At 37.8% G+C, this 10922-nt stretch overlaps 1 protein-coding gene across 1 annotated transcript in view; it reads right to left on the reverse strand.

Annotated features, from left to right (window-relative positions):
- The window catches only part of LOC107664380 (rho guanine nucleotide exchange factor 40-like), a 78247-nt gene that overhangs the window by 50884 nt on the left and 16441 nt on the right, over positions 1 to 10922 (reverse strand). Inside the window, exon 2 of the mRNA XM_016454931.1 lies at positions 1506 to 1703. Within this exon, the coding sequence (XP_016310417.1) occupies positions 1506 to 1703 (198 nt within the window). The remainder of the gene's footprint in view (positions 1 to 1505; positions 1704 to 10922) is intronic.

The raw sequence follows: 10922 nt of genomic DNA on the forward strand, positions 1-10922 counted from the left end.
GTGGATGAACTTAATTTTTTTAACTTTATGGTCTACAATCCACCACGCCTATACAAACAGAGCGTTTCGATGAAGGGGTCAAAACAGGACAGGAAATAGCCTATTACTTCTAAATTATGATGTTTTTTGATGTAAAAACATAAGAGGACTTCAGAGAACAGTACAAAATAGTAAAAAAGGCCAGTCTTAACAAATTATTATAATAAGCTGAATCATATAGCTTCTCAAGGGGCTGACCTTGAATTATTACCATCAAACCGGAGGTACAGAGTTCTAAGATTCAACAAAGTTAGGCTGAAACACTCTTTTGTGCATCAGGCGATCCTAGAGTTAAATAAGACACTTAATCAAAAATCAAGAGTATTGTGAACGTGGTGTAGTTGTATAAGTGTAGTAGGAGGGTAATGTTTAAGGGAGTGTAATGTATAATGTGTTTTATTCTTGTGTGGATGAAGTGCATGTTGTTGTTTTAAGGATTTTGATTGTTGTAAACATAGATACTGTCATGCAAGAAAAATTTCAGACTCGTCTGACAATAAAGTGCTATATCATATATCATATCATATTCATGACCCCTTTAAAATGCCATATTGTACCAGTCAGACTGACAGACCTAAAAAAAAACAGCTTTGTTTAGCATGTATACATGTTACCCAGACTACAATTGGCCTTTCGATTGATATTAGTCAAAGCTGATCTTTTCTGTAGTGTGAATTTGAGCCCGGCTCTTGTTATTTCCCGATCTCCATCTATCCGTCATTTCCTGTCCACTCCTTGTCACTTGGAGTAAAGTATGCTGTGTGTGTAGCATATGGGGGCGTCACAAAGAAAACTGTAACTGAGGGACCAGCAGCTGAAGTCGAGTGTAAAGAACATGTGTGTGTATACAGCTGTGTAGTGCATGTGAGTGTGTGTATCTGTACTGATCTGGCTAGGAAAGATCCCAGTGCTCTGCAGTGTTGATAGGACTTCTAGGGGCTTCTTCTCAAATAACCAAAACAAGAAGCACTAACACAAACGTTCAGGTCAACAGGCTTGCTGTGCCTTTTGTTTTAACATACATGTGTGTGTGTGTGTGTGTGTGTGTGTGTGTGTGTGTGGTACACCCTCATGATGACTAATGATGAGTGGGGTCTCAGCTAACAAAACATGACACACAGAATAGGACATGACAAAACACAACCAGAGGACAATACACACAATAAGGTCGTAAATGTTACACTAAGATAAGTGACAGAATGCATTAAATAGTGAGTAAGAGAAAAGAAAAGAATGAAAGGGAAATGTGTCACTCACACATTCATCCTGTTGAATGCATGTGAATGCATGTCTACGAATTTTATCAGCTTAGTTTTGGGGTTTGTTATTAGTTTAGCTTTATTAATTTATTTCTTCACTTTTTATTTCTGATGTTATAAAAAATAAAAAAAATTTTTTTAAATAAAAATAATAATGAATGAACGAACTAACAAACAAATATATAAAAAGAGAACTTTGATACTCACGCATGCATCCTGTTGAATGCTCTGTAGGATGTGTTTAGCAGGCACCAGGAAGTCAATGATGTAGTGCAGTCCGTCCCCACGGTATGTCGTCTCAACCACGTCTAACACCTGGCATAGCACAGTGGCTGCAGTGGCTTCAAATGGAGGGTAGAGAGCAGAAAGTGTGCTCTGAATACAGTTGTCCAGAGATTCAGAGTCCTGCAGAGAAACATACAAATAATCAGAGGAAGCACAAAAACTTTCTTTACAACTATATCTCAACAGTATTGACATAATTACAGCAACATTTTTTTATTATTAATACGAACAATGAGAATTAAAGATGACCTCAGTTAGGCTACAGATCTTCCGACATCCTACATGAAATGCAATATACTGCCCATCAAACTAGCAAAATGGTATTAAGTCCAGCACAGGCACAGATAGACACACTCTGGAAATGAATCACCCAAGCCTGGTCTTGTCTGTCAAAACCCAGACTAAGCTTTTCTTCTACCATGTCTACACGTGTCCTGAAAACAGCTGATCAGCGTCCCTGGTGGTCTCCATCATGAGCCTTCCGATCTTTAGAGAAGAACAGAGACTGGCGTTGAAACCTGACTCATGAAGCCAGTGCAGGGACCAATACACTCCTAAAAATAACAGCTGCACCGGCCACATTTTAAGAAATAGGCCTCTAGTCTAAATTTACTGTATCTATTTGCTCTTCGTAAGCATGATATCTTCCTCTGTCAGTTTTGTGGTTGAGCTTGTAGGATGTTCATGGTTAGTCAGTGACTGGTTAATGTCCATTAAAAATTAAATTAATTGAGCTTATTGGTTGACAGACGATTAATCAATATCAGCATAAATGCCATCATTAATTATGCAAGGAGATGGTAAAAATGTCTGTACAGTCCATACAACTTGTGCACTGCATGTCATTTCACGTCTGCAATACAAACGTGCATCACTGACTTTCTTGAAAAAATGAAACGGGCTCAACATAATCAGCATTGGCGCGTTTCTTTGTAAATAAAGATTGTGCTCACTGCAAATACTATAGTTGTATCTCGTCAGTCTCCCACTATCATCTCAAGCAACAATCATATCAGTGCTCGCCGGGCTAACATGCAGGTAAATTTGCCTGAAATCTCAGTGTGGTGGTATGTTATGCACTGGAATCATATTGGGTATTATTAACGGGAATATTTCACAATCCACAATGTTACATTTTAATGGTGAAAAAGTAATTAAGGGACAATTAATTAATTAAGTGACAGTAAAGACAATTATAACGCTCATCTCAACTTCCTCTCCTGTTCTCTGTAAAACACTTAACGGTGTTATTGAATTATTTCCATAATCACTAATTACTAGTGATTGACCGATATTGATATTTTATAACCGATACCGATACCAATTATTTGCATGTTTATGTGCCTGATAACCGATATGCAGAACCGATATTTATTTACTGTTATAAAGTAAATAAATGACTGAGTGAAGTAAGTCCATACTTCACTTTGGTTTTTCCTCCTTTCAGTCATCTTAAAAAAAGTGTTGAAAATTAGCAGTCTTTCATGTTAAATTTAATCTTCACATTACAACAGCATCAGAAGCAACACTAATATTAACAATAAGCAAAATAAATGTAGAAGGTCTAATGTTTTCAAATGGAGAAAATAAATAAAGGAAATTCATGGCTGTATTATTTAATTAATGCAAAGTTACGTCTTTATTGGGAGAGGACTTGACGGATTATCTTAGCCTACGTGACTCCGTCTTCATGAGACGATGAGCATATAGACAACAGAGAACGAATTAAATTCAGCACTTTTATTTCCAACATGCACCCATTCATGGCTGCATATTATTTAATTCACGCAAAGTTACGTCTTTATTGGGACAGGATTTGATGGATTATTTTACATGACTCCGTGAGTTCATCTCTATTTCTTCGAGCCAAGCTGCATAAACTGCATATCAGGCATTTATGTAATACATCTAATTTGTGCATTAATGGCTGTTATGTTAAATCAAGTTTACTAACTACAGTAAATCAAGTACGCGTGCACGCCGGTTGTTGTTGTCTTGTTTCCCCTCAGATGTGCTGCAATGGTGATCCTACGCGCAATTCTCAAAACATCCACAAGATGACGGCGTTTATCGGTGAATCCGATATTACAAAACCGATATCCGATTATTGTAAAATGCTTAAATCTCGGGAAAAATATCGGTAAATTGATATATCGGTCGATCTCTACTAATTACTTCACATATGAACCAAAGATCCGCACTCAAACTTTTTTAAATCTGCTAGTACATTTTATTTTACCTCCTTCACCACCACATGGGAAACTCAAATGTTTCGGCTCTATGCCTTCTTCAGTGTGTTTGAGTATGGATCTTTGGTTCATATGTGAAGTAATTAAATTGATTGACGCACCAAAAAAATATAAACTCAAGAGCGTGGTGTAAACAGCTGTGTGGAACATAATCACTAATTTCCCATAGATTATGAATAAACTGACATTGATCTTACTAAGTGCCACCCAAACCACACAACTGCCCTGAAAGAAGCTCTACCCAACTTACATTCTCATGATGTATTACTTACAGTACCACTTACGGCCTCACAAAACTACTGGGGTTACTAAAGATCAAAAGTTCAGTCTAGCATATCCAGTGACTGAGGCACGTCACCCAGGAGAGATGGATGAGACATTCAGACACCGCCTTGGAGACCCCTCTATGTGTGATTACCTATATGTGCGCACATGTGTACAGTAGATAGTAATCTGGGGTACTTATAGAAGACATAGGAACCATAGTAAAGCCAGAGTTAAAGTGAAGATGTTTAGGTTGAGAGTAAGAAAGATAAAGAACATGGGAATGAACAAACTGAAAAACAACATGACACAGCTGCGAGCTAAGCAGACACACAGGTGCACTGTGGGTAAATACTGTAATTCCACCAGCATTAAACAGAAGATGAGAGATTAAAGATGTCATGTAGGACCAATGAGAAAGAACTTCTTACACACAAAACACTAACAGTTACAAGAAATCAAAGCAACAGAGAGGTTACCAAAAGGGGATGAGGACCACCAGCCACAAGAGATAAGTGATAATTGGGACACAATCAAAGGCATCAACAGAAGCTAAGGCAACAAAAACTCACTGTTATATTTTTGGGGAGAAAAAAAAAACATTTTACTGGGCAGAAATCCTTGGCAAACCAAGTGACTACACTTTATGTTTAAAGCTGGTTAGTAGAAGCACCATGTCTTACAATCTAACTGCTTCTTCTGTTAATGCCATCATATTTTTGAGTTTTGTTTTATTACAATAGAAGTACCAGATTGTACATATCAGCTCAGATAAGAGGACCTTCGATTTTGTCTTGGACAATGCCTGGGAGCCGAAATGTTTGAGAATCACTGGGCTATGTTTTTTCTCTGTTTATATAGCCAAGTAAATGTCATTTACGGCGATTGTGCTGTGCCACACTGTTATCAGTGCTGTAACTCAGCCTGGGAACTGAGATTCCCCCACACACATCTCAACCATCTGAAAAGAGAAAGAGAATGAAATTCTTTTGACTCTCATCTTGAAGCTCAGATCAGTATGAGTGTCTTATGCCGGTCTCGTATACACTGATCCATATCTGGAGCTGTAAGAACAGACATTAGTCTAGCTAATTAGGTTTCTCCAGCTCTGAAAACATTCTTAATTACTGTGGCATTGATACATTAGATCCATTAGAAGGACAAACTTATTTTACATTACACAAATCTAAATTCCAGAATCTGTGTTGTTTGAAGTGAAAGTTCAACTGATGTTTACCAGGTCTAAACATCATCCGCATGCCTGAATGTTCTTCATCAACATCAGTCATTTCAGATATATGAGTCACTTTTTGTGCAGAATACATTCTAACAGCCCTCTTCAAGAGTAAGTGAATTCAAGGTTGTGGGATCTTCATTGGTTTTTGATGTATGTTCAGATTCAGCTACACTCTTAAATATTAAGGTTCTTTATTGGAATCAGCATTTCAGTTTTTCTTTCATTATTTATTTAGATTATTTAAATGTTCTTCGCTCTAAAAAAAAAAGGGTTCTTTTAATAGGAAGAACCCAGGAGTTCTCAACTAATTATGTCCATGGTTGTTGGAGAATTTGAGATGAGTGAAGGTCTTTTTTTACAGTTTGGCAGCAGGACAGCCTTCAAAAGCAAGACACAGAATGCTTTTCCTTTCAAACAGTTCCGATTGAGGTGCCAAGAAGGCATCAATCAAAAAGCAGGCTCTAGAGCTTGGGGAAAAGCTCCCTTGAGGCCCACAAAAATCCTGCAGACTCTCTCTGCTGAATAATGCATAACATCATTAGGATCCCCATTTAAACCCGCACAGTAACACACACCACCCATCATCGTGAGCAATCGCAGTATCATTTTTCCAAGAGCCGTCACTCTAGCTAAACTCAGCTGAACAATGGCACGGCATGAGAGAAAGATGTTGATTAGAGGAGGCTGTGGTTTCATGTGTTCATCATGACTAATGTTCAGTTATAAGTCTGACAGTGCCTGTAGTGTGCTGACCCAGGAAGGAAGTCTCAAACAGTGTAAAAGCAAACATTTCCAAGAGAAAGTCAAATATTCCACATTCCTTCTCCATTTTACCTTTTAAAGGTAAGAAACAGCAGCTTAGACTTTTCCTCTGTGAGCTGAATGGGAGACCCAAGAAGGGCCCAGTCTGAGAGAGGAGAGGGATTTACTGTTAGCCTGCAGCAGACGGCTTAATTTTCTCCAGATCTGAATGGCCACACAAGCCGCTCATTCCTCTCCCTCTTTTTATCACTCATCCTGGTCTTTTCTCTCAGGCATTATTGAGACAAGTTGGTGAGATTTGGGTCTACAATGGTATCATTCTGCAGAGCTCCGTAGTCATGGCTACAGGATAAACACTGCGTCTCAACTTGTGTGAGTGCTCTGTACCTCGCTTTGTCAGGCGGATATTCTGTGGTTTACTCAGTGTTTGTGGTTGGACTTGTTCTTCGTTACACTGAGCCCCGGCAAAATCTGATGGAAAGTCTTTTAGCATCTTCTGCAGTGATTTCAGGAAAAAATTGTCTGAATTCAGTGGAATAGTTTGGGGTCAGTACGATTTTTTTTAATCAATATTATTATTCAGACTTAAGGCTGGAATACACTACACGATTTTTGCCACGATTTTCTGCCGATTTACAGTTTGGATAAGTTGACGCTAGTTGCCGAAAGTCAGAGCCAGTCTACAGATTTGAGTTGACAGATTTAATACAAAATCGTGTAGTGTATGATGGTGACAGACTCGATGCATTGCGAATCGAGAAATGATTCTGCATCGATTCTGAGATTTTCCGAATGCGTCGCGATTCTTTCTCGATTCGATTCTGAGCTTAGTTTTGAAGAGCAGATGGCGCTGCATGCTTTAGAAAACACCATACTCTGCTTGTTTCCAAATCCTTACACATACTTGTACCTAAAATAATCATTCATAAAATTTGAAAAGGTTGAAGCGAATTACAAGGGTGTTCACAGTGAGCTGTGTTTACATTAATCTGGCATCATAAAAGCATTCTATGCCGAGGTGAAATTACAGACTCAGCCGAACGCACAAGCGCTCTTCAGCGCTCTTCTTCATGAGAATTTGAGCGTGCGGATAAAATCTAGAGTAGAGCGCCATCTGCTGTTAAAATCTAAGCTCAGAATCGATTCCAGAGAGAATCGCGATGCATTCAGAAGATCTCAGAATCCATCCACGAATCGATTCTGCATCGATTTATCGTTGCAGTCCTACTTCAGACCATGATTACATCCAGTTGGAGGATATCAAACAGTTTTCCGTCTGTGACTATAACAAAGTTGGTACGTCTATGATGCCCAGTATTTTAAGATCTGTTCAGTTTTTAAAAGTCGTGTGATGTATTCCAGCCTTTATTCTATGAATTAAAAAAAGATTCTTTAAAAAATCACGGTTTCTATAAGAATATTTAGCAGTACAACTGTAGTAAAATTTGACAATAATAAGCAATGGTTAGTAAACTCCTCTCAGTAGCTGAAAGTACTACTTGCCAAATTAACATGTGAACAAGCATGTAAGAGCCTTGAAATATGCACTTTGAAATAACACACTTCAAAAGTTAGATTTCAGAAGGACTACAGCAATAATTCTTTTTTTTTTTTAAATATCTGAATACATATTTTTAAGACTAACAGACCAAGATATTGTGATCGTAGCTCTGTTTTAGTCAGCATGTCAACATGTTAATCAGAATACAACTGGCCTTGTGCTTTCTCTGAAACATGTGTGATGTGTATTTAATCTTATTCAATAATACTTTGTGTAATGTGCCATCAGACTTTTGCAATTGGTCTAATTTTTGAAGACTGTGGCTTGACTGTGCAACAAAAAAAAGAACAATACAAAGTTCCTTTGTTTTGTTTTGGATTTTTGAAAACAATATCAAATCTTGGCATACATGCTGAATTGAACCATTTCCCTGAACGTGACAAACCGTCTAATGGTGGCTGTCTGTGTCTAGGGATGTCGTTAGGAGGAGTTTTATTTATGGCATGGGCTCCTTTCACTAATGATAATCATGACATGAGTGCACAGCATACGGCTTTGTTAAATCAAGCCTGTCCCCTTTTAAGATGTCAGCTTGGCCTTTGGCTAGACAATATTAGATTACTTAAACAAAGCATCTCTATGGGTCACACTCTTACTGGTGAATAATCAAATCAATTGCATCTGTCCCGAGGGAACACTGAATCCCTCTGTTGACTGTTTAAGCCTTACAGAACAACATTTTAAGGAAATGAAGGCACAGAAATTTTTGAAAAGTAGCGTAATGGAACACAATCTAGGTTTACATGTGTAGTTATAATCAAGCTAAAGCAGGTTTTTGCATAGATGAGCTACAGTCTTCATCTGTCTATTCAAGTATAGGAAACAATGTGTAACTAAACATTTAAAAGATTGGAATCAAACTTTTAAAAAAGTGCATTTAAACTTACATACTGTGCTTGTGTACAAAAATCAGGTACTGCATAGCGTAGTGGTTGGATAGATTATAGGAACGTGAGATGTTCAGACTTGTTCTTTTTAAAAACTTCCATCTGACGAAGATGGACAACATGGAATAGAGATAATATAATCCATAAAAATGTCAGTCAAGTTGAATGAGATGAATAAAAGCGACCTTGTTCTTTCAAGTGCATTTGCGTAAAACTGCAGCTAAGCTCTAACAGAAGTGCAAGGTAATAAGAGACGCGGTCAAATATGTGCACACACTAAAACACACACACCGACTCTGAGAGACAGCGTATGGCAGGGCAGAGCACTGGGGACCTGACCTTTCACCCCAGCACAAGTGACAAAATGAACAAGCTCAAGCTGTCCATTAGAGTGACACAGTGAAAGAAAAGAGGGACAGAGAGAGAAAGAGACACAAAAAGAAAGAACAAATATTTCCATTTCCAGTGTTTGTCCTGTCCCTGTGTCCCAGCTGATCAGGTGACCAGGCTACTGTGCATGAGGGTTGCACAGAGGTTTAAAGGGTGGAAACTTTGGCAGGGCACAATGTGATGGTGGTACGGCAATGGGGAATTATGAACACAAAAGAGATGTATAAACCTCTCTCTTTCTCTCCTCCCAACCCCCGATATAGACATTTTCCTACTCCATTATCAGCAGGCTGATACGAATAAGGTTCCGGACAAGTGAACATTTACCATCTACTGACTTCCTGAAGAGGTGAAGCATCTGTTGCACTATGACACCTCCCAGTCACCACATCAAATGACGGTCCAATGCTCAGATCACTCGCTCACAGATCACTGATGGGGTCAGATCTACCTGGAACACCTTCCAGTGCTTAAATATAGCTCGCTACAAGAAAAACACATTCGGGAAATATTTATCAACTGGCTAACTACAGAAATGGTACCTGGATAGACATTTTCCAACAAAACGGACCCCCAGAGAGACCATTTTGCTTAGGAGAACAGGAAAGGATTTTAGAGAACAGGCCTAAATATGGAACTATGTTCAACTCTGGCTGTCAGCAACATTTCATTTATAACTGTGTAGACAGGGTTGAGATTTTGGCATGAAAGCAATAGATGCTCACTAACATGTTGCTGTGTGTCACTGACTTTCTGCTGTGGAACACAAAAGTTTGTATGGGCTTTAAAAAACAACAACAAAACACTAAGACATTTTTTTTAAATATCCTCTCTTGTGTTCTCTCTGTATGAGAAAAAATCATAAAAGTAAAAAAAGTCATACAGGTTTAGAATGACATGAGTGTGAGTAAATTTTGAGTTATTTTTGGAGTGAAGTTTGAGTTATGAAACACCAGAGAAGTTACGAAAAATCTGAAAAAATGGTGCCAAACACAGAGCTCATCACATTCCTGGGGTGAGGCAGAAAATGATAGCTGTCTGAAATTCCACAGGGAATCAAACCTGATGCTCACACAAGTCATAACTGTTCAAACAGCCCTCAAAGATTTCAACAGACCCTCCCCACGTGCTTTTTTTACTCAGTGTCCTAACTAGACACACTGTGGTAAGTTTCCAGTGACAAGAAATTTGTTGGTCCAAATGGAAAAAGTATATGCTGTGCCAATCAGAACAGAGCTGATGTATTTTATATAAGTTTGTATGACCCTGGACCAATGATGTTCGTTGTGGGTAGGGTTGGGTACCATTCACATTTTAACCGGTACGGTACCGGTATCGGTACCTGAATTTCGGTGCCGGTACCCAACGGTACCTTTTTTCGGTACTTTACTCTCTGTGTTCTGTGTTATTACAAAAACATTTATTTCGGTGAAAAAATAAAAGTCCAAAAGTCTCAATTTCAACATTTTGAACAATAGGGCCCTACAAAGTTTTTCTTTCTTTCTTTCTTTCTTTTCCTCAGAAATTCTTGTTTTAATTTTTCTGAAAATCAAATGAAGGCATTAAACATTTATTTTAAATTAAATGAAAATTAAGCCATTTTATTTTTTGGCAAACAAACTGAGGTTTACTGTTGAAATTAATACATGGAAGAAAAATTGTGTGAATATTCCTTTAAAACATTTTTAAAAGGCTAATAATTGTATTATATTTTTCTACAATTAAGTGATTAATCTGGTTGTATTTATTTTTATAATTTAATTGCTTTATTTAAATTTGATAGAAAATGGAATATTTAAAGATGTACATTATACTGTACAAAAGTAATACAAGAGTAATATATTCATGTTACATGTTAAACCGTACTTTTATTTTGACAGGTTGCCATGAAGTTTCTGTGTGTATACAGTATGATGATGCTAGTTTTCTCAAATGAAATGGTAAAATTCTCGCAAAGTGACTCTCACAGCAGCTCTGGAGATTAAGTTT

The sequence above is a fragment of the Sinocyclocheilus anshuiensis genome, unplaced genomic scaffold (assembly GCF_001515605.1).
Source record: "Sinocyclocheilus anshuiensis isolate Anshui unplaced genomic scaffold, SAMN03320099.WGS_v1.1 scaffold307, whole genome shotgun sequence".
Classification (NCBI taxonomy): Eukaryota; Metazoa; Chordata; class Actinopteri; order Cypriniformes; family Cyprinidae; genus Sinocyclocheilus; species Sinocyclocheilus anshuiensis.